Raw genomic sequence first — 26,676 nt, forward strand, 5'->3', positions numbered from 1 at the left:
TGTGTTCACCGGCTGTTATTAGGTGGCACAAAAGTTGAAACAATGGGAAAAAAACCAACAGATGAAGAGATGCCACTATTTTGTAATATTGAAATTATTTTGTTTGCCAACTCTGTATGTGCAAATTAACCAGAGTTTTAGCAGGACATGTTATATGTAAACATTTTAATGTACCGTACTTTTATTATATTAGGAAAAATGATTGAAAAGGATACAGGGGAAATGCTCATTTCTGGGAGGACTTAAAACACCTAAGTTTGTTCATTCAAATTTCATACACTGGGTTTTCATAAAAATGAAGAATAAAAAATGTGCAATGTCAGTAGTATTATTTCTCATGCCAGGAAGTTTTTTTAAAAATTTGAGAGCCAAATATACTATTTTAGGCAAAGTTTCTGTTGGTGTTTGCTTTCTGCTATTAAGGTGTGGTTTTATGATTAAATCAAACCCAGCGCTAACTGAATATTCTTTATTTCAAACATTTCAGCAAAGAATCATATATGTGTAGATTGGTGTAGATATTTTAAATATATTTTAACAAGCCACAAGACAGGTTGAAAAAGTCATAATTTATCAAGTGTATGTAGTAAATGGAAAAATAGGCTCTATGATGCATTTGAATTCAGTTGAATTCAATATTGTAAGGATCACAAACATTAAAATGTTTAAATCCTTTTATTTTCCAAATCTATCCACTTTCCCTTAAGAGATAATTATATTTTAATAAGCGTTTAAAAATAGAGAATTGATGGTTGATAAAGTTTTGTTTTTCTCTTAACTAAATAAGAAACCTATTTCTCTTAAAAACTCTTTAAAAATAGCTTTTCTTACTTGAAAACTATTTTTCATATTTCAAATTGTCACCTTTCAAAAAGTTGCTATGTATTTATTATGCAGTCTTGATATCAAATAACCTTTGTTTTTTATGGCTTTAAAAAGTGTGTTTGTTGCAAGGCCTTCTGAATGGATATTTTGAAATCACCGTGTTAGTCTGCCCGACAGGCTGTTGTTGTTGTTGTTGTTGTTTTGTGATGTGAGATGTGAATACATGTCCTGCTGTTACTTTTTTAGCACCTGCTCCTGGTTGCTTGCTGTTTTAGTTGATGTGAACTGGGCAGCTTCCTCAAGTCATTAGTCTCACTGCAGCGTTTTTGGTAGTCAGTTGGTTGATTTCCATTTGTTTTATGTAAGGTCGTGATTAAGTTTAAAATTAAAAGATATCTCACTACCTATTTTAAAGCATCTGTGTGCCGTACCCCCCCCCCTTTTTTTTACTGAATTCCAATTAGCATGTTATGGAATAAAAAGAAACTGTTATCAAGATGTACCTAATAATGTTAATAGCATTTGTGTGTAAGAAAAAGCTATTTAGAGGGGGAACAGAATTGGTCAGCAAAGGCGAATAATTACTAAATTCACAATGTAGTGTTTTGTTGCATTTCCAATTACCAAATTTTGTATACTCATTTGTTTCTTTGAGTCACATGCCTTATGTGGGAAGGCAGCCTTACATAAATATGATGATTGAGTCTGTGCTAGAAAACACTAACTGGGTAAAATGGTCAACTATATTTTTGAATCAAAACCTTTTATCTTTTAAGTGACCATATAGTTATTACAATAGAAATCTAAACAGCCTTTCCGATGACTTTCTCTGATAATTTCAATTTCTTGTCTCTGTAAAAGACAGTTCTATTACAAATGAGTTTTATGTATTTTGAGCTTGTTTAATTCCTCCTCCTTAGTTAAGGAGATTGGGTTGGACGGTTTGGCAGTTTTGAATCTTACAGAACCTTTCATGCTTTCAAGACATTTTGTATTTTTCTTTAGCAGTAGTACCACGATTATGATTAAGTAGTTATTTGTATAGTTATTTAATGAATACCTCTCTTGATAGAATAAGCTCTATGTATCCAGAAACCAAATTACCATCACCAGCGGTACAATGTATAATCAAATACATGGAGGTCATGGCAATCTTAGTTTGAACCCATACCATGTGAAAATTCTTTTCACATATTTAATGTTAATATTTAATAGGTGTTAGAAGACATCATGGTGTAAATACGTTAATCATTTGTACAAAAGGCCTCCATCCCCTAAATGAGAATGCTATGTAATATGCTGAATTAATTAGGACAGCATCGAGGAGATGCCTGTCTTATATATTTGTTCACTGTGAGGACAAGGAGTTTTATCTGATTTGTTCATGGGTTTATTTCTAGCAGCAAGAACAGTGCCTGTCAGAGAAATATATGTTGAATCAATGGATTAATAAAAGTAATGACACAATTTAAGAGTAAGAAAGTAAAAAAAAAAACCTGATAAAAAATGGCCAAAGGATTCAAATAGATACTTCATAAAAAACATACAGGATGGCACATAAAAAGATGACCAACATTATTCATCATTAGAAAAATACAAATTAAATCCCCAGTGAGATGTTGCTACACACATATTAGAATGACTAAAATAAAAATAACTAGCAGTAGCAAGTGCTGGTGAGGATGTGAGGCGTTAGAACTCTCATTGGTTGGTGGTGGAATAGGCCATTCTGGAAATCAGTTAGTCAGTTTCTTACAAAGTTAAACATACAGGGACGCCTGGGTGGCTCAGTGGTTGAGTATCTGCCTTTGGCTCAGGGGGTGATCCCGGTCCATGGATCAAGTCCCGCATTGGGCTCCCTGTGAGGGGCCTGCTTCCCCCTCTGCCTATGTCTCTGCCTCTTTCTCTGTGTCTTTCATGAATAAATAAATAGAATCTTAAAAAAAATACAAAAAAAAAAAACCCAAACAACAAAGTTCATATACATTTAGCAAATGACCCAGCAACCTCAGTCCTCAAAATTTACTCAAGAAAAGTGAAACCATAAGTCCACACATACACACTCATACGAAAGCCTGAACATGGGTTATTTGTGAAGGCTTTATTCATAATTTCTAAAAATTGGAAATAGTCCAAATGATCACTAACTGGTGAATGGATAAATAAATGGCTAAATAAACTATGACACATTCATACAATGGAATATTATGCAGCAAGAAAAGGGAACAAACCACTAACACAAGCAACAGCTTGGATGACTATCAAGTGCATTATGCTAAAGTGAAAGAAGCCAGACTCAAAAGGCCTACTGTATTATACCATTTATATAACATTCTGGAAAAGCAAAACTATGGGACAGAGATCAGATAAACATGGAGAAGAGCTCACCAGGGGCTGGGGTGGAAACAGAATTGACTACAAAGAGGGAGAACTCTTTGGAATGATGGAAATGTTCTCCATCTTGACTGTGATGGTGCTTACCCAACTCTATACATTTGTCCCAATTCATAGAGCTGGACACCAGAAAAAGGGTGCATTTTACTGCATTTAAATTAGACCTTAATAAACCTGACTCAGAACCGACAAAGAAGGAGTTGATGAGGCTTTTCTCTGTAAAGTAGGTGAGTAGATCATTAGCCTGCTGCTTTGAGAATCAGGAATGAACTCAGACTTTCCCACCAAAGAAATGCCTGAGACTTGCCTCACTACTTATCATCCCACTGCTGTTATTCTTTTTGTTGCAGGCTTTTAAGTTTCTTGTGGCAAGGTCTTTCGATTTTGTTTATCAGGATCAAAAACCTTTTATTAATTGATAGCTGCCATTTAGCATTGTGTAAGACCCCGACTCCCAGTGCCTCATCAAGTGGGTCTAGTCGATGCAGCACATGCCCTGTTTGCCACCCCATAGATTTGCTGAGAGAATCAGAAGATGGCGTGCCTGCACTGTGTAAACTGTAAAGTACTAAAGAAATATATGTGATTTCACTGCCAAATATTAAACCTAGATATAATAAGCAAACTTGGATGTCAGGCATTGGAGAGCAACCCACAAACATAGTATGGATAAGATGTGTAGGAAAGGTGCACCTGACTTGCTTCTGTGCTGACCCACTGCTGCCTCCTTGTCCAATGGAGTGAATCTGGTGTTCAGGGGTTTTGTCCAAAGCACTGGCAATTCCACACATTGGACAATGTGAAGTGACTTAGTCAAAGGACCGCAATTGGCAAAAGTTGGACTTAGAGGCTCTGAAGGAGTGAATCTTCAACAGGTGTTTTGTATTGTTTTGTTTTTCTGTGCTATGTCTAGTCTTTTATGAGATGGGGCTCCTCTTGCTTTAGTCCAGGTGACCATCACTATAAATGTGCTGTATCACTCATACCCAACATTTTCTTCTGATGCCTCATCTTCCAGTTTTTGCCATTCCAGTTCTCCATAGATTTTTATTTCATGTAATAGCCAGCTTTTATCCTCATGAGTATTCTCATGAACCCACTGGTATCAGTGATAAGGTTTTAGCTACAGTCGTAACAGATTTCTCTTCTTACTTTCTATACATACACACACCATTAGAAATTTTGCCTTTTTGCTTCTTAGATCGCTATGTACTCTGTCTTGTAGAGGCACTTCAGGTTGAGCTCAACAAATACTTATTTGCGTGACTTTGTGTGTTTTTTTTAATTAAAAAATTATTATTTTTAAAAGATTTATTCATTTATTTTTAGAGAGAGAACATGAATAGGAGGGGCAGAGGGAGAGAGAATCTCAAGCAGACTTCTTGGTGAGCATGGAGGCTTGATCTCTGGGTCATGAGATCAAGACCTGAGCTGAAACCAAGAGTTGAACACGTAACTGACTGCACAATTCAGGTGCCTCAGTTCTTTTTTTTTTTTTTTTTTTAAGTTGACTCCATGCCCAGCGTGGAGCCCCAACATGGCTTGAGCTCACGACTTTGAGATCAAGACCTAAGCTGAGGTCAAGAGTTGGATGCTTAACCAACTGAGCTACTCAGGTGCCTCCTGTTTCTTTACTTGTAAAATGCAGGCAATAATTTCAAATTTGCTATTGCTACCATGTTGCTGTAGGAATCACTATAGCTTAGGAAAGCTTGCCGGAAGCTCCAAAGTTCTGTGCCAGTATGAGGCAGTAGTATTATTAATGGCATTCTTCTCATGATTTTAACACTGATAAATTATTATGTTTCTCCAGGAAGAGTCACCCCAGGGCAGCTCATGTCCTATATTCAGCTCTTTAAGAACAATCTCAAAGCTATAGTGAATCACTGTGGGCTTCTACAGCTTGGGCTGGCCACAGTTCAAACTCTGAAACACCCGCAGACTGCCAAGTGGGACAACTTCCTGGCTTTTGAAAGACTCCTTCTCCAGGTATGTTGCTATAGGAGTTTCTTGGGATATTAAGAATTAAAATTTTCACTTCCGGGGGAAATTTTTTTGATGTTTATTATAGTCTTAGTTTTAAGTCATATTATTGGCATATACTCTGTATCATGTTCTCTAAGAGCCTCTAAATTATAATTATAGTAGAAATTTTCCATACCTATGTTTTTGTTGGTTGTTGCTGTTGTTGTTGTTGTTGTTTTTTTTTTTTTTGACAGTGACATCTTTGGTTTTTCACTCGTACCAAGAACATATTTTGAGCATTTGACTAACCTCTTTTCAATTTTATGCCATCTGGAACTTTCTTGATCTTCTTGGCATCTTTATTCAGTCTTTGCAGAATACTACTACTATTTACATTTCTCCTGACACTAATCTCTAATCCTAAGTGCTCTCCACATAGACTCAATATAATTTACCCATTTTTAATATTTATACTCTTTCATTTAAGAACTAAGACTAGAAATAAAATAGAAATATCTCTGATACTTATATAACCCTTCCTTGCTCTGATTCTCCTTTGTCCTTTCCCAGAGTAATCACAAGCTTGATTTCTTGTTTCTGTATTTTTATTAAATATTTATCCATAAATAGAGTATTGTGCTCTGAGTTTTACTTTTTATGTAAGTAATATTGTACTATAGATAGTCCTCAACAACTTGTGTTTTCATCTCAACATTCTATTTTTAAGATCATTCAAGGTACACATATAGATCTAGATCATTTATTTAAACTATACCATAACATACTATTTGATTGTATGAACATACAACATTTTATTTATCCAATTCATATGGGTATATAGACTATTTCATTTTCGTGTGTGTGTGTGTGTGTGTGTGTGTGTGTGTAGAGGGAGGGAGAGAGGAAGAGAGTGAGAAAGAGAAGAAAGAAGAAAGAATGTAGTAAATATCCCAGAACATGTGTTTTGGGTACATGTGAAAGTTTCTCTAAGATACATATCCTAGGAAGAATGTTAGGTTGTTGACATGCATATTGTTGAATTTACTAAATATCAACAAAATAATCATTGAAGAGGTTGACCTAGTTGACCCTTCTACTAGGCATGTACGATATTTGTTTCCCTTCATAGTGTCCAGTACTCAGTATTATCAAATTATAACATTTTTTAATAGTGGGTCAGTGCTATTTCTCTATATAAGTTTGCAATTCTCTGCCTACTGATGAGGTCGAGCATCTTTTATACTATTTATTGACTGTTCAGTTTTCCTCTTCTGTCAATTGCTTGTTCTTATAACTGTGCCCATTTTTATTCATTGGTAAGAGAAAAGCTGTCTTATATCATGCAAATACTTCTCCGAGGCTGTGGTTTGTCTTTCAATTCCAGCATCTTGTACAAGAGTTTAGAGTTTTAATGTAGTCTAGCTAATTAATATTATCCTTTATGATTTGTGTTTATGTTTTATATTAAAATCTATTTCTACCCCTAATTTCCAAATATATTGTTCTGTATTTTTTTGCTAAAAATTAATTTTTGGCATTTGAAATTTTAATCCACATGGAATTTGTTTTTGTTTTTGATATTATTCAGAGCTTTCTTTTCTTCCGTATGGATAGTCTAGTCTGCCACATATTTTTTTTATTTATTTTTTATTGGTGTTCAATTTACCAACATACAGAATAACCCCCAGTGCCCGTCACCCATTCACCCCCACCCCCTGCCCTCCTCCCCTTCTACCACCACTAGTTCGTTTCCCAGAGTTAGGGGTCTTTATGTTCTGTCTCCCTTTCTGATATTTCCCACACATTTCTTCTCCCTTCCCTTATATTCCCTTTCACTATTATTTATATTCCCCAAATGAATGAGAACATACAATGTTTGTCCTTCTCCAATTGACTTACTTCACTCAGCATAATACCCTCCAGTTCCATCCACGTTGAAGCAAATGGTGGGTATTTGTCGTTTCTAATGGCTGAGGAATATTCCATTGTATACATAGACCACAGCTTCTTTATCCATCATCTGTCGATGGACACCGAGGCTCCTTCCACAGTTTGGCTATTGTGGACATGGCTGCTAGAAACATCGGGGTGCAGGTGTCCCGGCGTTTCATTGCATCTGAATCTTTGGGGTAAATCCCCAACAGTGCAATTGCTGGGTCATAGGACAGGTCTATTTTTAACTCTTTGAGGAACCTCCACACAGTTTTCCAGAGTGGCTGCACCAGTTCACATTCCCACCAACAGTGCAAGCGGGTTCTCTTTTCTCCACATCCTCTCCAACATTTGTGGTTTCCTGCCTTGTTAATTTTCCCCATTCTCACTGGTGTGAGGTGGTATCTCATTGTGGTTTTGATTTGTATTTCCCTGATGGCAAGTGATGCAGAGCATTTTCTCATGTGCATGTTGGCCACGTCTATGTCTTCCTCTGTGAGATTTCTCTTCAGGTCTTTTGCCCATTTCATGATTGGATTGTTTGTTTCTTTGGTGTTGAGTTTAATAAGTTCTTTATAGATCTTGGAAACTAGCCCTTTATCTGATACGTCATTTGCAAATCTCTTCTCCCATTCTGTAGGTTGTCTTTTAGTTTTTTTGACTGTGTCCTTTGCTGTGCAAAAGCTTCTTATCTTGATGAAGTCCCAATAATTCATTTTTGCTTTTGTTTCTTTTGCCTTTGTGGATGTATCTTGCAAGAAGTTACTGTGGCCGAGTTCAAAAAGGGTGTTGCCTGTGTTCTCCTCTAGGATTTTGATGGAATCTTGTCTCACATTTAGATCTTTCATCCATTTTGAGTTTATCTTTGTGTATGGTGCAAGAGAGTGGTCTAGTTTCATTCTTCTGCATGTGGATGTCCAATTTTCCCAGAACCATCTATCTGTCTTTCTTCCAATGGATAGTCTTTCCTCCTTTATCGAATATTAGTTGACCATAAAGTTCAGGGTCCACTTCTGGGTTCTCTATTCTGTTCCATTGATCTGTGTGTCTGTCTTGTGCCAGTACCACACTGTCTTGATGGCCACAGCTTTGTAGTACAACCTGAAATCTGGCTTTGTGATGCCCCCAGATATGGTTTTCTTTTTTAAAATTCCCCTGGCTATTCGGGGTCTTTTCTGATTCCACACAAATCTTAAAAATAATTTGTTCTAACTCTCTGAAGAAAGTCCATGGTATTTTGATAGGGATTGCATTAAACGTGTATATTGCCCTGGGTGACATTGACATTTTCACAATATTAATTCTGCCAATCCATGAGCACGGAATATTTTTCCATCTCTGTGTCTTCCTCAGTTTCTTTCAGAAGTGTTCTGTAGTTTTTAGGGTATAGATCCTTTACCTCTTTGGTTAGGTTTATTCCTAAGTATCTTATACTTTTGGGTGCAATTGTAAATGGGATTGACTCCTTAATTTCTCTTTCTTCAGTCTCATTGTTAGTGTATAGAAATGCCACTGATTTCTGGGCATTGATTTTGTATCCTGCCACGCTACCAAATTGCTGTATGAGTTCTAGCAATCTTGGGGTGGAGACTTTTGGGTTTTCTATGTAGAGTATCATGTCATCGGCGAAGAGGGAGAGTTTGACTTCTTCTTTGCCAATTTGAATGCCTTTAATATCTTTTTGTTGTCTGATTGCTGAGGCAAGGACTTCCAGTACTATGCTGAATAACAGTGGTGAGAGTGGACATCCCTGTCTCGTTCCTGATCTTAAGGGAAAGGCTCCCAGTGCTTCCCCATTGAGAATGATATTTGCTGTGGGCTTTGCGTAGATGGCTTTTAAGATGTCGAGGAAAGTTCCCTCTATCCCTACACTCTGAAGAGTTTTGATCAGAAATGGATGCTGTATTTTGTCAAATGCTTTCTCTGCATCTAATGAGAGGATCATATGGTTCTTGGTTTTTCTCTTGTTGATATGATAAATCACATTGATTGTTTTACGAGTGTTGAACCAGCCTTGTGTCCCGGGGATAAATCCTACTTGGTCGTGGTGAATAATTTTCTTAAAGTACTGTTGGATCCTATTGGCTAGTATCTTGTTGAGAATTTTTGCATCCATGTTCATCAGGGATATTGGTCTGTAATTCTCCTTTTTGGTGGGGGTCTTTGTCTGGTTTTGGAATTAAGGTGATGCTTGCCTCATAGAATGAATTTGGAAGTACTCTATCTCTTTCTATCTTTCCAAACAGCTTTAGTAGAATAGGTATGATTTCTTCTTTAAACGTTTGATAGAATTCCCCTGGGAAGCCATCTGGCCCTGGACTCTTGTGTCTTGGGAGGTTTTTGATGACCGCTTCAATTTCCTCCCTGGTTATTGGCCTGTTCAGGTTTTCTCTTTCTTCCTGTTCCAGTTTTGGTAGTTTGTGGCTTTCCAGGAACACGTCAATTTCTTCTAGATTGCCTAATTTATTGGCGTAGAGCTGTTCATAATATGTTTTTAAAATCATTTGTATTTCCTTGGTGTTGGTAGTGATCTCTCCTTTCTCATTCATGATTTTATTAATTTGAGTCTTCTCTCTCTTCTTTTTAATAAGGCTGGCTAATGGTTTATCTTATTAATTCTTTCAAAGAACCAACTCCTGGTTCTGTTGATCTGTTCCACAGTTCTTCTGGTCTCGATTTCGTTGAGTTCTGCTCGAATCTTTATTAACTCTCTTCTCCTGGGTGTAGGATCTATTTGCTGTTTTTCTCTAGCTCCTTTATGTGTAAGGTTAGCTTTTATATTTGAGTTCTTTCCAGTTTTTGAATGGATGCTTGTATTGCAATGTATTTCCCCCTTAGGACTGCTTTTGCTGCATCCCAAAGATTTTGAACGGTTGTATCTTCATTCTCATTAGTTTCCATGAATCTTTTTAATTCTTCCTTAATTTCCTGGTTGACCCTTTCATCTTTTAGCAGGATGGTCCTTAACCTCCACGTGTTTGAGGTCCTTCCAAACTTCTTGTTGTGATTTAGTTCTAATTTCAAGGCATTATGGTCTGAGAATATGCAGGGGATGATCCCAATCTTTTGGTATCGCTTCAGACCCGATTTGTGACCCAGTATGTGGTCTATTCTGGAGAAAGTTCCATGTGCACTTGAGAAGAATGTGTATTCAGTTGAGTTTGGATGTAAAGTTCTGTAGATATCTGTGAAATCTATCTGGTCCAGTGTATCATTTAAAGCTCTCGTTTCTTTGGAGATGTTGTGCTTAGAAGACCTATCGAGTATAGAAAGAGCTAGATTGAAGTCACCGAGTATAAGTGTATTATTATCTAAGTATTTCTTCACTTTGGTTATTAATTGATTGATATATTTGGCAGCTCCCACATTCGGGGCATATATATTGAGGATTGTTAAGTCCTCTTGTTGGATAGATCCTTTAAGTATGAGATAGTGTCCCTCTTCATCTCTCACTATGGTCTTCGGGGTAAATTTTAGTTTATCTGATATAAGGATGGCTACCCCTGCTTTCTTTTGAGGACCATTTGAATGGTAATTGGTTCTCCAACCTTTTATTTTCAGGCTGTAGGTGTCCTTCTGTCTAAAATGAGTCTCTTGTAGTCAGCAAATAGATGGGTCCTGCTTTTTTATCCAGTCTGAAACCCTGCGCCTTTTGATGGGGTCATTAAGCCCATTCACGTTCAGAGTTACTATTGAGAGATATGAGTTTAGTGTCACCATGATATCTATTCAGTTCTTGTTTTTGTGGATTGTTCCACTGAACTTCTTCTTAAAGGGGAGTTTTAAGAGTCCCCCTTAAAATTTCTTGCACAGCTGGTTTGGAGGTCACATATTCTTTCAGTTCCTGCCTGTCTTGGAAGCTCTTTATCTCTCCTTCCATTTTGAATGAGAGCCTTGCTGGATAAAGTATTCTTGGTTGCATGTTCTTCTCATTTAGGACCCTGAATATATCCTGCCAGCCCTTTCTGGCCTGCCAGGTCTCTGTGGAGAGGTCTGCTGTTACCCTAATATTCCTCCCCATGAAAGTCAGGGACTTCTTGTCTCTTGCTGCTTTAAGGATCTTCTCTTTATCTTAGGAATTTGCAAGCTTCACTATTAAATGTCGAGGTGTTGAACGGTTTTTATTGATTTTAGGGGGGATCTCTCTATTTCCTGGATCTGAATGCCTGTTTCCCTTCCCAGATTGGGAAAGTTTTCAGCTAGGATTTGTTCAAATACATATTCTGTCCTTCTGTGCCTTTCGGTGCCCTCGGGAACCCCAATTAAACGTAGGTTTTTCTTCCTCAGGCTGTCGTTTATTTCCCTTAATCTATCTTCATGGTCTTTTAATTGTTTGTCTCTTTTTTCCTCAGTTTCCCTCTTTGCCATCAACTTGTCTTCTATGTCACTCACTCGTTCTTCCACCTCGTTAACCCTCGTCGTTAGGACTTCTAGTTTGGATTGCATCTCATTCAATTGATTTTTAATTTCTGCCTGATTAGATCTAAATTCTGCAGTCATGAAGTCTCGTGAGTCCTTAATGCTTTTTTCTAGAGCCACCAGTAGCTGTATCATAGTGCTTCTGAATTGGCTTTCTGACATTGAATTGTAATCCAGATTTTGTAACTCTGTGGGAGAGAGGACTGATTTTCAGGTGTTAGCACTTGGGGGAGCTGCTCTGCCCCTGCCTGGTGCAGGGCTCAGTGGGGGTTGTTTAACCCGTGAGGCCCCAGGAGGAACAGCCGCAGTTGCTATGGCAGCTCTGCAGCCCTGGATTCAGCCCCCGCAGTAGCTCCAGAGCGCTCAGTCTGCAGGGCCTGGAGGCTCCGGGGCGGGGCCGCTGATCTGCTCAGCTCGGGGCAGGAGCGTCCTCGCTGTTCTGGGCCCTCCCGGCCTCTGCCTGTCCCGGGGGAGGCCGGATCCTGGGCTCTGTCCCCGCGCCCTGTGCTCCGGGGCCTGCGCTGTTGGATTCGCGCTCCCGCCCTGCAGCTCCCTCCCTGGCGCCGCTCCCGAGCCCCTGCGAGCTGCTCCGGTCGGTCCCGCCGTGCGCGCTGCAGCCCTTAGGGAGCTCGGCGCACTCTCCCGGGGCGCAGGTGTCTGTTAGTGTCCCCGGGAGCCCGAGGGCATCCCCGCCCTCCTGGGTCCTGCTCCACCTCCCTGCGAGCCCCTTTCCGCCCGCCCGGGAAGTTTGGTGCAGCTCCTGCCTCTCCGGGACGGGGCTCTCCTGTCCTGGGGACACTCGCCCCGGCCTCAGCCCGGCTCCTCGCGGGCCCCTCCCCCTTGGAGGCCTTTTGTTCCTTTATTTCTTTTTCCCCATCTTCCTACCTTGATAGAAGCACAGACTCTTCTCACTGTAGCATTCCAGCTGTTCTCTCTCTAATCTCAGGCCGAATTCGTAAATTTTTAGGATTATTTGAAGGTTTTCTAGGTAATTTTGTGGGGACAGGTGACTTGGGGACCCTACTCTTCTGCCGTCTTGCCCCTCCTCCTAGTCTGCCACATATTTATGAGATACTGCATTGTATCGTAAATTACTTACCTAAGAGTTGTTTTCCTCTTTCTCATGTTGTCTAAGACCAGTCAATTTTGTTCCAATGTCTACTTTGCCCCCAAATGATTCGGGCAAATCCAGATTGTTCTCAGAGTACATTGGCATTCTCATTTCCCTACCTAATGATTAGTTTAGCAGTTCAAGGCAAAGATAGGCAAAGGGTATAGATATAGATATAAGTATATAATAAAGAAACAATCTCCTTTTTCTGCTTCTTGATGTATGCTTAGGATGTGAGCGTTTTGTGCTAATGAAGGGAGCTCACTGTGATCCTGAGGAAGACAGACAGAACCTGGATCTTTGGTGACTTTGAACTTCAGCTCAAATACCTTGTTTTGTAAGAGAATAATTCTCATTGTTTGAACCACTTAAAAAACGTTGGTTTTCAATTAATTGGAGCCAAGAGATCTTCATCGTTTTCCTAGTGATATGTAATATACTAAAATCCCATAGAAAAGTGGGTTGATTTCTGTTTCTAGTCTGTTCCAGTGGCCAGTTTATCCATCACAGAATTAATACTACAGTGTTTTAAAATCAATATGTCCAGTTTTATACTTTTACTTATAAGAGGGAATTATTAGATCTGTGGGTATTTTAAAGGCTTTAATACCATTGTTAGTTGAAATTTTTTAAGATACAGTTTTCTGACTGTCCTTTGCTGCCTTATAGGTTTACTCTTGACTTTGCCTAACAACTTTGCATTTGTATTTGTGCTTGTTTCTTCCTTTCTCCACTTTCTTGATACCACTTTCTTTTTGGGTCCACTGACCAAATACTAGGATGCTGTTCAATAGAGGCAGTGAAAAGAGGCATCATCATCTTACTCTTGTCTTTAAAGAAAATGTTCTAAAATTTTAAAACCATTAAACATTATGTTTGCTGAGGTTTTTTTTTTTTTTTTAAATCAGGCTAAGAAAGTTCCTTCCTAAACCACGTTTGCTGAGTTATTATTTTGTTGTTGTTTTTATCATGTATAAATGTTGATTTTCAGTTCTAAATACTATGAATTTCTTTAGGTGACTATGTAGGGTTTTTTTCTCCCTTAATTGTTAATGTGGTGAATTGTATTTATAATTTTTTAATGTTTAGTAATTGTTACTGCATTCCTGGATAAGTTCAACTTGGTCCTACACACACATACTACTGGATTTAGTTTGCTAATATTTTACTTAGCTGTTTGCATTTATGCTCATAGATGAGATTAGCATATACTTTTTCCTTATTGTGCTGCTGTTGTCTGGTTTTGAAACAAAGGTTTTGGCAGTTTTTAAAAATCAGGGCGAGTTTCATTTTTTCCAGAGCTGTTTGCTCAATGGTGAAATAAAAATCTCTAAGGAATCATCTCAACATAGCTCTGTTGTTGCTAGATTTAGATTTTTATTTCCTATTTAATTATGTAAATATTTCTCAGTCTATTTAATCTGTTTTTTCTTGAGATTATTTTGGTAGTTTCTATTAGCTTAAGTTGGCTACTCGTTTGTACTTTCAAGTTTATTGGCATACATTTATTCATACAATTCTGAAGAATTTAAATCTCCTCTGAATCCATAGCCATATTCCATTTTTGAATGCCTAGTATTTTTATTTTGCTCACTTTGGCCTTCTTTTGGTCAGTATGAGTGGCATAATGACCCGTTCTGAAGATCCAGTGGTCTGTCCCTGCACTGGTGAGCCTCTTCTATGCCCTCGCCTGTACTTCTCTATTAAAGGCCAGGAGTTCAGAGGAATACCACAGTTCTACTCGAATACCAGGGGTTACTGTGGCATTCTCCTTTCCATATCTGAAACCCCCTCTCTGACAGTGAAGAACCTGTCTCTCATCACCCTCAACATATTTCATGACGTGATAAATTCCCCCCATATGTAACCAGCGTTCCATTAGAGCTGCTGCCTCTCTCACTGCTGCCTCACCTGGGCTCTGTCTTCCTGCTGCAGGCCATGGCCAAGTCCACGTGGATGGTCTCTTATGCTTCACACACCGGCGCCCTGCTGAAGCCCCCACGTGGATGCCCTTCTCACATCACTTGAGCTCCAACACCTTGCACTGTGCTGCCCCTGTCTCACCCTCAGGCATGGGTGCCTTCCTCACTCCACAGTCTTCAGGACCCCCCAGCGGGCCCCATGGCTGCTCCCCTGGCACAGATGTCTCCTCATTGGGCAGACTCTGCCTCCCTGCCAGTATCCTGCCGTTGCCACTCCCCTGTTGAGATGCTTACACTTCCTGCTCAGGCTCTAACAGGGTCTTGGGATACTACTCTCTTCCAACCTCCAATGAATGCTTTTCTCACCTCCTTTGGTTCTGACAACCCATAGAGGCCTGCTGCTTCATTTCCCCCCACATCCCATGACCCCCATCCCACCATGCCCTCCTCACGAGCCCCAGGGGCCTTGATAGACTTCTGTATCCTTCCTTTGACCTGCCACCCTTCCCCCTACCCCCTTGCTCAGGTTCTGCTACCCTGCACTGGGCCCTCATTGCCTCTAGCCTCCACATGGATGTCCTCTCTCCTCCTGGGGTTCCAACAGTGCTGGGTCCTGCCACTCACTAGGTGAAGATGCTCTCCTCACCCGCCTTTGATGGCAACAGCCTACACTGTTGCTCCCCCCACCCCATGGGTACCCCTTTCATTCCTTTCAGCTCTGATCACCTGCTCAAGGCCTCTTCTCCAATTCTTTCCTCCTCACTGCCCTGCCGCACAGACAGCTCCCTCACTCTCTGCTGCCTGCAGTTCCAAAATCTGACAAAAGTATTTCAAAACAAGGCAGAGCAGTTTTCTCTCAGGAATGATCATCTCTCAGCTCACTAGAGAAGCTTCTGAAGAAACTTGATGCATATAAAGTCCAAGCTATTTTATATTTATAATTAACTTTTAGGGATCCCTGGGTGGCGCAGCGGTTTGGCGCCTGCCTTTGGCCCAGGGCGCGATCCTGGAGACCCGGGATCGAATCCCACGTCGGGCTCCCGGTGCATGGAGCCTGCTTCTCCCTCTGCCTGTGTCTCTGCCTCTCTCTCTCTCTCTGTGACTATCATAAATAAATAAAAAAAATTATAATTAACTTTTAGAATCCTGTTCCGTATTAGACTGCCTCAGATGTGACCATGGGACTTGGTGTGGTTCCTTTAGCAAGTGGCAAGGAATAAAAACACTGGGAAAAATACGTAAGCATTTAAAATGCTAAGACCCTACTTTTATCATAATTGCACATTACCCAGGCTAGTGTGGTGTTCTCAGTCATTTCTGGGTCCTTGTAAATTAGTGTTTTAGCATAGGTGAACCTGTAGGCCGGCCGGTCATCATAATTGCTCTTTGGTTATGGACATGTTTCCTTTATATAGTGTGGTCACTTATCCATCAGTGTAACAAGGCCTGATGTAAAAGGGGGCATCCCTTTTACAGACTTTGGTTTGAAAGGAGACCATCTAAGTTTATTTTGAGGATGAGGGCAACTTCTAGCTTTTCCCAAAGAGCTTGAGAGCCACCTAGATGCAGATCTCAGCCGGCATTGAGAGTTGTTTATTTCTTTGGAGATTCATTTCCACCACTCTCTACCAGGCCTCTGTCACTGAGACCTCAATGTTGACTTTATAACTAACATTACAGACAATCTTGGTTAAGAAAAAGAAATTGGTCCTGGAGATCTGTAATTAAACACAGGTCAACTGCCTTTCCTCTGCATTACCGTCTCTCAGTTCAGTGGTTTTGGCAATTTTATGACAAGTCAGCAGCAGATCTGAGTATAATTCATGAGACTTACGTTTGGCTCAGGCTTCTGAAAATGACAGAAAGATAATGTTACGTGCTCGAAAGAGAAACCGTTTTGAGTGTTGTTGGGAAAAATCTACTATTTATTAGCAGTGAATATGCTTTTAAAAACCAAAGGAGATAAAATATCTTCTCAATTCCTTTTCCTCTCCCTTATCTCCAAAGTTCCAAAATCAGTCTGTGTTTAAGGCGTTTGGTGTACATATGGCTCATTAAGAGATAATTATTTCTGTTTCAAGTTTAAAATGTAGAAAAGAGCAAAAGTTAACTTGAACATGGATACGTTTATGATTCTATTAAAGAATGTATTCATTTGTAAGAATAGCTTTGCTTTTTTTTTAAATACAAATATGGATTTACTTAATTTGGATGGTAGTCTATGGAGAATTCTTTTTTTATTATATACCACGCAAGTTTGATTTAGTCACGTCATCTAATTCGGTTTAAATTGCTTATCTCATAGTGTTTGCTGTTGTTAGGACAGAATAAAATTATGTATGTGTATCACCAAGTACAGTGCTTGGCATATAGTAAGTGCTCGATAAATAGCAGTTATTTTTTTATTTCAGCTGAACCAGAAATATCACATTGCCAATTTATTTTATGCGAGTAATGCCTTTTAACATACTCTCACCTAGATTTTGTTTTTTTTACTTAAAATTTGTTAAGGAAAAATGAGATTGTTACTTAGAAAAATGCTACCGACTCCTTGTATTTACTGTTTGATAATGTTTCACAGCATTTTTCTTTAAATGTAGATACAAATCCCATTGTTTCTACAATGCATATCTAATGTTTTTATAATTGTCACAAAGAAAAACTTTATTGACCCTAATTTATCATGGCTATGAAGCAGTCGCAAACTCTGTGTAGAGAAGGGAGCTGGGTTTATACTTCCTGAAAAACAGACCTTGTACATATGTGTTTTCTATCTCCAGTTCTTTCTTTTTTTTTTATCTCCAGTTATTTCTTTAGGCAGAATTTATATTTCTAAATTAAAATATCCAACTTGGAAAGTGATTTTTAAATAAAATATAAAGGAGTTACAAAGCTATTCAAGATAAGCCACGTGCATGTTGCTTTAGTTTTAAATTCCACCTTTCTTTGCAATGAAAAGTAGGCATACCATTTTACTAGTTGTCAAAGCAGTTTTAATGGGTAGAATGAGTTCCTTTTGTGACATACTAAATTTCAAAATATCTCTTCTATGACAAATCAGATTTCCCTAAGCTAAATAAGTGTGTCTGCTTGTGCTATAATAAATTAAGGGTTTACCTTCCCAGTCCTCTAGAGCTTCTATGATGTTCCCGGCCCTTTGGCTTGGTTTGGAAATGTCATGCCTCATTTCAGTTCCATACCTGAATCTCACTGACAACCTGGGAGGTCCTATTTTGTTATGATTTGTCACTTACAAAAGTACTGGTGACATCATTCGAGTGAAGAGTAAGGCAAGGGAATGCCTGGGTGGCTCAGCAGTTGAGCATCTGCCTTCAGCCCAGAGTGTGATCCTGGGGTCCTGGGATTGAGGCCCCTATTGGGGTCCCTGCATGGAGCCTGCTTCTCCCTCTGCCTATGTCTCTGCCTCTCTCTCTGTGTCTCTCATGAATAAATAAATACAATCTTAAAAAAAGTGAGGTAAGAAGTAGAAAAAGATGATCCCCAAAGTCAGACCTGAGTGTCATTTATAGATTAAGGAGATTTTTTTTTAATAGGTTTTTCCTGAAAAGGAAAATTGTGGAGCATGTTTAAAAGGAAACCTCTTAGTTCTTTTATACTCCACTCTCAACAGTTCTGACACCAAACATGTAGGGCTTTTCCTACACCAACCTGTTCTCCAACTCTAAACAGCAACTGAGTGGCCCTCATTTCAGTCATGACACTAACTACCTGGAGCTAGTGCAGACCCCACGGGTTACAGGCTCAGTGCCACAAGACTGCCCCCAACTCCAAACACCAACTGCAAATCTGGGCCTCTCCTGCTTCTCACCAACTTCTTCTGTACTGGGTCTCCCATGACCTTTTCCTTGGGTTTGGTAATTTGCTATAATGGCTCACAAAACTCAGAGATATATTTATTTAAGTTTACCAATTTATTATAAAGGATGTTACAAGGATAAAGATAAATATTCAGATTAAGAGGTACATAGGGTGAGGTCTGGAAAGGTCTTGAGTGCAGTGGCTTCTGTCCCCATGTGGTTGGGATGTGCCACCCTCCCAGCACATGCATGAGTTTACCAACCCCAAAGCTGTATACTTTAGGGATTTTTGTGGAGGCTTCATTACATGGGCAGGATTGATTGACTCAGACTGTAGCCCCTCCCTATCCCTGGAGGATGGGGATAGGGTGAAGCTGAAAGTTTCAGGCTTCTATGCATGGCTTGGTCTTTTTAGTGATCAGTCCCCAGGAACTATCTAGGAATTCACCAAGAGTAACCTTGTTAGAATGAAAGATGCTCCTATCATCCAAGAAATTCCAAAGGATTTAGAAGTTCTGTGTACCAGGAACCAGGGTCAAAGACTAAATATTAGAACAAATGATGCTCTTAGCACCCCTATCGCTCAGGAAAATATAAGAGTTTTGTGTGCCAGGAACTGGGGGCAGAGACTATATATATATATATTTCTTATTATGTCACAGTGTTTTTCACAGTATTACATCAAAATGACTCACAAAGGCAAGTAGTAGAAAGCCAGAAGTTCCCCCATTCCTGATTTCCACGAGGAGGGGGTTTTTGTAGACATGTTCCTAGTCTGTCTCTGACCCTTTACACCCTCCTCTCTTGGGAAGAGGGGTGTTTTTTTCTGGTTGGCCAATTTGGGATGATGGGACAGGCTACACTCTGCCTTTTTTCTTCTCGAGAGGGGCTCTGCTTCTGGAGAGCACTTCAGCTCTTCCAGGGCGAGAATCTGCCTTCTTCTTTCTCTACTCTTCTTACTCTTTAGAGCATGCTGGAAGCAGGGAGCAGGTGCCGTGGCCTGCGTCTTCATGGGAGGGCTTCCCTGGTCAGAGCTGGCTCCCAACCTGGAGGAATAGACTGCCTGGAGCTCCATAGGGACAAGTGGCCAACAGACCTGGTACTATTACCACCCAGGCTGGCCTTTATCATTAATAAGAGTGATGTTTAGACTCATGCCTTTACTAAGGTCTGCTTTGTTTCTCAACGTGTTCAGAACCGTGGCCGGGAAGAGGGGTGCTCTTTTTTGGTGGCTCCCTTGGAGAGCCCTACAGTCATCAGCAGTAGTTTTGAATGAAATTTCTTAAATATTTTTGGAGAAGAGTTAAATGGAGATTTGTCAGTTACCTCTTTGGACATTTGTATTAAGCAGTTGTTACAAAGAGAGGTAGGAGGGAGATTATGACATAATGCAGAGGAAAACTTTCTTTTTTGATAATTAGGTTGAAAATAGCAAAGGTAGTTTTCCATTCTGAAAACAAAGGGAGCAGATTTGGGCAGAAGAGTGCTACCATTTTTCATTGATCTTTTTTTGCATTTTAATATTTCTGAAATTGAGACACATCCTGAAATCCATGGTATTTCTCTGTTTAATGGCAGTGTTCTGTTTCTTACTAGAAGTATGTAAAATAATGGTGTGTGTTGTAATCAGTGGTATCTTAAAATCAATAAAATGGGGCTTCGAAGGTAGGAAGCAGAAGAAGAATCCCCTCCAGACCTTAGGTCTGACTTGGTGTCTTCCTGATTGCAGTATTGCCCATTGGGTTAAAATAGTGTCAGTTTGTTGCTGGCTGTGTGACAAAAGGTTTGTCACTTGGGATATTCATTTCACTTTAGCACCTTTTTAAGTTGAGGAGGTGATTTTTTTTTTTCCAGCAAGTTTGTGCCCAGTGAACTACACTGTGAATACATCAGGACTATTTAAGGGACACAGAACTTTCCCCTAATATGCTTTAGGACTGGGGATGGATGTTTTGGGGATGACCTCTTAGGCTAGCACTATGAGGTCTTTGGTTAAGGTTTTTCCAATGGATTCTTGATAGCTCAGGAATGTGTTGACTTAGCTTGGGTCCCTATAGTGAAATACAATTTGTATAATATTTTAAGTATTGGGCAGCCTGGGTGGCTCAGCAGTTTAGTGCCACCTTCAGCCCAGGGCCTGATCCTGGTGACCCGGGATCGAGTCCCACATCGGGCTCTCTGCATGGAGCCTGCTTCTCCCTCTGCCTGTGTCTCTGCCTCTCTCTCTCCCTCTGTCTCTCTTGAATAAATGAATAAAATCTTTTAAAAAAATATTAAAACAGTGCTTGTAAATAGTTAAAAATCATTAAATTTTATTTATAAATTATTTATAATAATTTATTTATATAAATATATTATTTAAAATAAACCCATGATTAGTGTTTTAAAGCAATACTAATGTGCATAATTTACTTGTTTTTTTTAATGTTTTGCATGTAACTCATTTTGATTAAAAACATGTGAGACTTTTTATTTGCAGCTGCTGATTACTTTTTTTTTTTTTAAAGATTTTATTTATTTATTCATGAGAGACACAGAGAGAGAGAGAGGCAGAGGGAGAAGCAGGCTCCATGCAGGAAGCCTGAGATGGGACTCGATACCGGGACTCCAGGATCATGTGCTGGGCTGAAGGCAGGTGCTAAACCGCTGAGCCACTCAGGGATCCCTGATTACTTGTTTTGAACTAAAATTTAGTTAGAACAACAGACCTGAAGTTAGTTACTTTGATTTAAGAAATAGAATCACCAAGAAACACTATTTAGAACAGTGAGAAAAGGGACGCCTGGGTGGCTCAGGGGTTGAGCGTGTGCCTTTGGCCCAAGATGTGTGATCCCGAGTCTGGGGATCGAGTCTCGCATCCGGCTCCCCGCAGGGAGCCTGCTTCTACCTCTGCCTGTCTCTGCCTCTTTGTGTGTCTCTCATGATTACATAAATAAAATCTTAAAAAAATAAAAAAAGAATAAGTGAAAAAAATAACAAGTACAAAGGTTGGTATAGTCTCCCAACTCTTCTAACCATTTGCTTTGTTTGTCTTCCTTTCTCTGTCTATAGATTGCTGCAGGGCCTCCTTTTGGAGTGTTTCACATTATTCCTAGCTCTTAAGTATTAGCTTTAGGACTGAGTTAGAGATCTCCTCTTCTCAGGCACATCCACATGCGAACACATGCATGTGTACACACACACACACACACACACACACACACACTCTTCCTCTTCTGTGCATAATAGGGCTTGAGAAAAGAAAACTAGAGCTGAAACAACGTTGATTCTGATAAATAGAGAACCTTGGAGCTTTAAAATATTAGAATATTTTTTCCCCAGCTTTTGTCATGGCTGGTCCAGATCAAAATGTAAACGCCAAACTTAAATGCCATCTCCTCAGGGAAGCCAAGCCTTTCTTGAGTAGCTTTGTGCATCACTTTGTTTTAATTTTGCTTCTCCTTTGCTGACATTTTTTTGTTTGCACATTCATTGTCTCCCTTACTAGACCGTAAGAGAGGTGAGACTAGGGACTCTGTTGCCCTTGTTTGCGAGGATGTTCCAGAATGTACTCTCCTCATTTTCACGTTGCACTAGCAGGCTTAATTGCCTGCCTGTGGGAATTTGAGAAGTTATCAACATGGGGTTTACTTGCCACAGGTTAGTACCTGAATATGAATAAATACTTAAGAGCTTTATTAGAATAAAAAAATAATGTCTTATATATGGACTCAGGACAGGGACTTCTTTATGTTAACACCTATTCTGACTTCTTAGGTAGCATGTGGCCACCCAACATAATAACTGTGTTTCCCAGTCACCTTTGCAGCTAGGTTCTGGCAAGTGAGACATAAGTAGAAGTGATGTGAGCTACTTTCAGGCTGAGCACAGAAAGGGCAGGTACACAGCTTTTAACCTTTCTTCCTACATGCTGAACATGTGGCCAGGATGGCAGGTGCAGGTGTCCCACCTCAGGTCAGGAGAAGAAGTTGTGTTGGAGATATTTGAACAAATGATAGAAGGACCCTGGTTAGTTTGCAGAAGATGCAGTCAACATCGTGCTGACCCTGGACCACCTACCTGGACTTTATGTAACTGAGAAAAACGTTCCTATCTTGCCTAAGCCACTATAATTTTGGGTCTTTGTGATAGTAGGTAAACTACATTTTGATTCACGTGGACATCTTTTGCTGACATTTTCACCAGCAGTTTGTTCTGTGAGCTTTGTAATTTTTATCATTTTATGATCTCATGAGAAAGTAGTCAAAATAATGAATTGTCACGATACCTGTACTCTTAAATATCACCAGATTCTGGAATATTTGGAAATAGCACATGAGATTCAGCTCATTTTCATGCAACCATACATTGTTAGAGTTTTAAAATTTTCCAAATTTACTGGCAGAGTTCCAAATGAAAGACATTTGGAATTAAAGAGATCTGAATAGATTAACATGTTGGTCTCAGGGGCTCGCATGATTAGACTCTTTTATTAATTGACAAGACTTCTCTACCCCTCTTTTCCCCCACAATTCAGAACACCTGGCAAGACACTGTAACTAGAATAAACTTTCCTGGTTCTCAGAAATATAAATCATCTCTTCATCACTTTCAATCTTCTCCCAGGGAAGCCGCTGCCTTCTAGTTCTCTGCCAAGAGAGTTTTCACTTCTGAAAAGTGGAAAGAAAATCAGCCCAAAAGCCTTAAAAAAAAAAAAATTCTCTTCATTCCATGTAATAACAATCATTGAGCACATGTTGTCTGCTGGACACAACTGAAACATTCATGGTTTCTTGGATATGCATATGGTTTATTTTGTAATGTGGATTAGCTATCAGTACACTAGTACCATTTTTGCCATTTTCAGGGATGTGGGACCAGATGGGATTTTCTGAGGAGGCCTGAGAACCTGAGTACTGCACTTACAGTGCTGCCTCTGTGAAAAAATAAGTCCTAGATTCTCATCAACCAATTTATAAATAAACTTTTTGAATTGCTGATTCAGATTTGAGCACCATATAGTAGAGATTGGACAAGTTATGAATTTGACTAGGGTCTTACTGCTAGGAAGTGTTGGAGTCCAGGTAAAACCTAGTTGTGTCCAATTGAAGCCTTGCCCTTCACTACTAAGTATTTCTGGAGTATTTGTCCTGGGGCAAAACGTCAGAAGAGCTATTGGCCACCTCTGTCTCACATTCCACTCATTCTTGTTACCAGGCATCCTGATAAAAGTTTTCAAAACATCGTAGAGTCTGCATAGCCCGTTAATTAAATATTCAATTTATATGCATTTATTTGATAACGTATATTTATTTGATAACTTCATCTGTGAGTACTGAGATGATTAAAATGCTTCATTGTCCACTAATTTTTTTTTCTTGATATATCTATAAATTTGACAACCAGACTAGATTTTCATCTTGAGTTTTACTTCCCAGCAAACCTTTTACTGAAACCTTATGAGACTTGTACACTTCTCCATAAGGATGCATCATCTGCATTTCCCTTTTCTCTTGCAGAATATTTTATTTTAATGTCGTTCTTCTCCTTTATCACATTAAAGTATTGTATTCTTGAATAATAAAAGAGAGAAATGGAAAAAAGAAAAACGACAACAACAACAACAAAAGAACAAACCACCCATGAATCTCTTGTTTCTTTGCCCAGCGAGGGCACATTGCCAGGTTTTGGAGTTAGGTGACTTTGTGCCAACCATCTGATTAGAAAGCGAGAGCCGAATATATAGGCTAAGTAAACTATTGCTTTTAAACTGGGCTTGCCTTAGAAGCAGTGATATCATATGTTATTCCAGCTGGAAGCCAGAGTTAGTAATCAGGCAAAGTAAGCTTAAGGCTAACAATTTTGGTTCTTAGCATTTTGTGGGTCTACCAAAAAAGTTTCAAATATAGATTTATGCCAGTGGCCATAGGCACATCTGGGTGGGTCTTTGTTTTGTGAAAAACAAGAAGGGCTACAACCATTCTGGTTTGTTTGACCAAAAGGGAAATAATCATGATTTGTGCTTCCCTACACTGACGGAATCTTCTGTCCTGAGCCACTCCCTCTCTCTGTTTGTACTATGCTGTCTACCCCAGTGGTTGCTGGCACTTTTTTCTTTTTCTTTTTTAAACATCTGGACTCCTAAGAATTGAAGGAAAGAACACTGCTTCATTGATTTTTTTTTTTTTTAATGTTAGCCTTAGAGAAACCAAGTCTTGTTTATGCTCATTCACAGGAAATCTTGGGTATAACTTAAGGGCAGGTCTTTTTCTGAAGGAAACCTATGCCGAGGTTGACTGAATTATCCAGAAGATCTTACCACTTTATTTCTGACTTAAGGATTCTGAGAGTGCTAGAAGTTAGCATGATGTTAGTGGGTACCAGAGACTAGACGATAGACTTGGGTCTAGGTATGGATTTCTCCACTTGATCGCTTGCTTTCTTTTTTCTTTCTTTCTTTCTTTCTTTCTTTCTTTCTTTCTTTCTTTCGCTTGCTTTCTTCCCTCCTTTCTCTTTCTTTCTTTCTTTCCTTCCTTCTCTCTCCCTCTCCCTTTCTTTCTTTTTCTTTCTTTTCTTTCTTTCTTTCTTTCTTTCTTTCTTTCTTTCTTTCTTTCTTTCTTTCTTTCTTTCTTTCTTCTTTCTTTTTCTTTCTTTCTTTCTTTCTTTCTTTCTTTCTTTCTTTCTTTCTTTCTTTCCTTCCTTCCTTCCTTCCTTCCTTCCTTCCTTCCTTCCTTCCTCCCTCCCTCCCTCCCTCCCTCCCTCCCTCCCTCCCTCCCTCTTTCTTTCCTTCCTTCCTCCTTCCTTTCTTTTTTCTTTTCTTTTCTTTTCTTTTCTTTTCTTTTCTTTTCTTTTCTTTTCTTTTCTTTTCTTTCTTTCTTTTCTTTTCTTTTCTTTTCTTTTCTTTTCTTTTCTTTTTCTCTTTTCTTTTCTCTTCTTTCTTTTTTCTCTTCTCTTCTCTCTTCTCTTCTCTTCTCTTCTCTTCTCTTCTCTTCTCTTCTCTTCTCTTCTCTTCTCTTCTCTTCTCTTTTCTCTTTCTTCTCTGTCTTTTCTTCTTCCAGAGGCTGCTAATCCTTAAAAGTAAGAGAAATAATTGTTCAGGATCTCAGGTTTTTTTCTAGCAAGGGATACCATGAGGATTAGGCCAACCTGAGCACCTTGACTAAGTATCTGTGCCTTGGTGTCCTCTGTTCCTCCCATTCTTTATTTCTGAATCGAGGGACTCAAAGCAGAGGGAGATAGTGGTAAATGGAAGCCAATCAGTCTATCCCTTTTCCTCCAGAATGTGTTGGCACTGGAAGTGATGAATTTTGAGTGAGGAATGTCACATGACCCAAATATCCTCCAGTCACACACATTCTTTAGGGGGAGCACTGTATGTGGTTCTCCTCAGCACTTTCTTTCCTCAGTGTTTTCCAGTAGGGGCAGCGCTAACTTATAACTTGCAGGATAGTGTTGCAGTTTCATTTTACAAGTATTATGGAAATATTTCTCCTGGAATAATTTATGTCATTATGTGTCTGTGCAGGAAAAAAAAATCTGCAGCTGGCCAATGTCATACTGGTTATACCTTATGTTTTGATGGAGAATATTTTCTGACTGCATGCAGAAACACTATTCTTATTTTTTTCCAATATCTTGATTTTGAGCTCTTAAAAAAGAAACAAGTGAGCAAAACAGAATTCTGAAGAAGTCTATTTCAGGGGAAAATATGTGTTAAAAATTGATAAATTACCACCCTGCCACATGGAGCTGTTTCTATTATTATCCACTCATGTGATTTTGATTTTTAAATCTTTATTGTGGTTTGACAAGAGTACAGAAGATTCCTTTTTGTACTCAGTCCATGTAGTGTTGGTATAGTCTTTTTTTTTTCAGTGAATTATTTTGTTTTGTTTAGTGTTGCTCTTTTATTTGTTTGATATATTACTAAGGGTTTGAAGTTTGTTTTTCTTGCACCATTTTGGATGCACAGTTTATTTTTTATTTTTTTATTTATGATAGTCACAGATTGAGAGAGAGAGAGGCAGAGACATAGGCAGAGGGAGAAGCAGGCTTCATGCACCGGGAGCCCGACGTGGGATTCGATCCCGGGTCTCCAGGATTGCGCCCTGGGCCAAAGGCAGGTGCCAAACCACTGCGCCACCCAGGGATCCCGATGCACAGTTTTTAAATAGAAAAAAAAATGAGGAGGGGCTTCTGGGTAGCTCAGTCAGTTGACTGTCTGCCTTCGGCTTAGGTCATGATCCTGGGGTCCCGAGATCGAGCCCCACATCAGGCTTCCTGCTTATCTGGGAGTTTGCTTCTCCGTCTG

The 26,676-nt window shown here is 39.4% G+C and overlaps 1 protein-coding gene across 3 annotated transcripts in view; it reads left to right on the plus strand.

Annotated features, from left to right (window-relative positions):
* Positions 1-26,676, plus strand: part of SCFD2 (sec1 family domain containing 2) — a 417,410-nt gene that overhangs the window by 84,057 nt on the left and 306,677 nt on the right. For all 3 annotated transcript variants that reach the window (XR_008666596.1, XM_055341440.1, XM_055341439.1), the window contains exon 4: positions 5,033-5,208. Coding sequence is in view for 2 of the 3 variants with exons in the window: in XM_055341440.1 (XP_055197415.1) it covers positions 5,033-5,208 (176 nt within the window). In the remaining variant the exon portion in view is untranslated. The remainder of the gene's footprint in view (positions 1-5,032; positions 5,209-26,676) is intronic.

The sequence above is a fragment of the Nyctereutes procyonoides genome, unplaced genomic scaffold (genome assembly GCF_905146905.1).
Source record: "Nyctereutes procyonoides isolate TBG_1078 unplaced genomic scaffold, NYPRO_anot_genome, whole genome shotgun sequence".
NCBI lineage: Eukaryota > Metazoa > Chordata > Mammalia > Carnivora > Canidae > Nyctereutes > Nyctereutes procyonoides.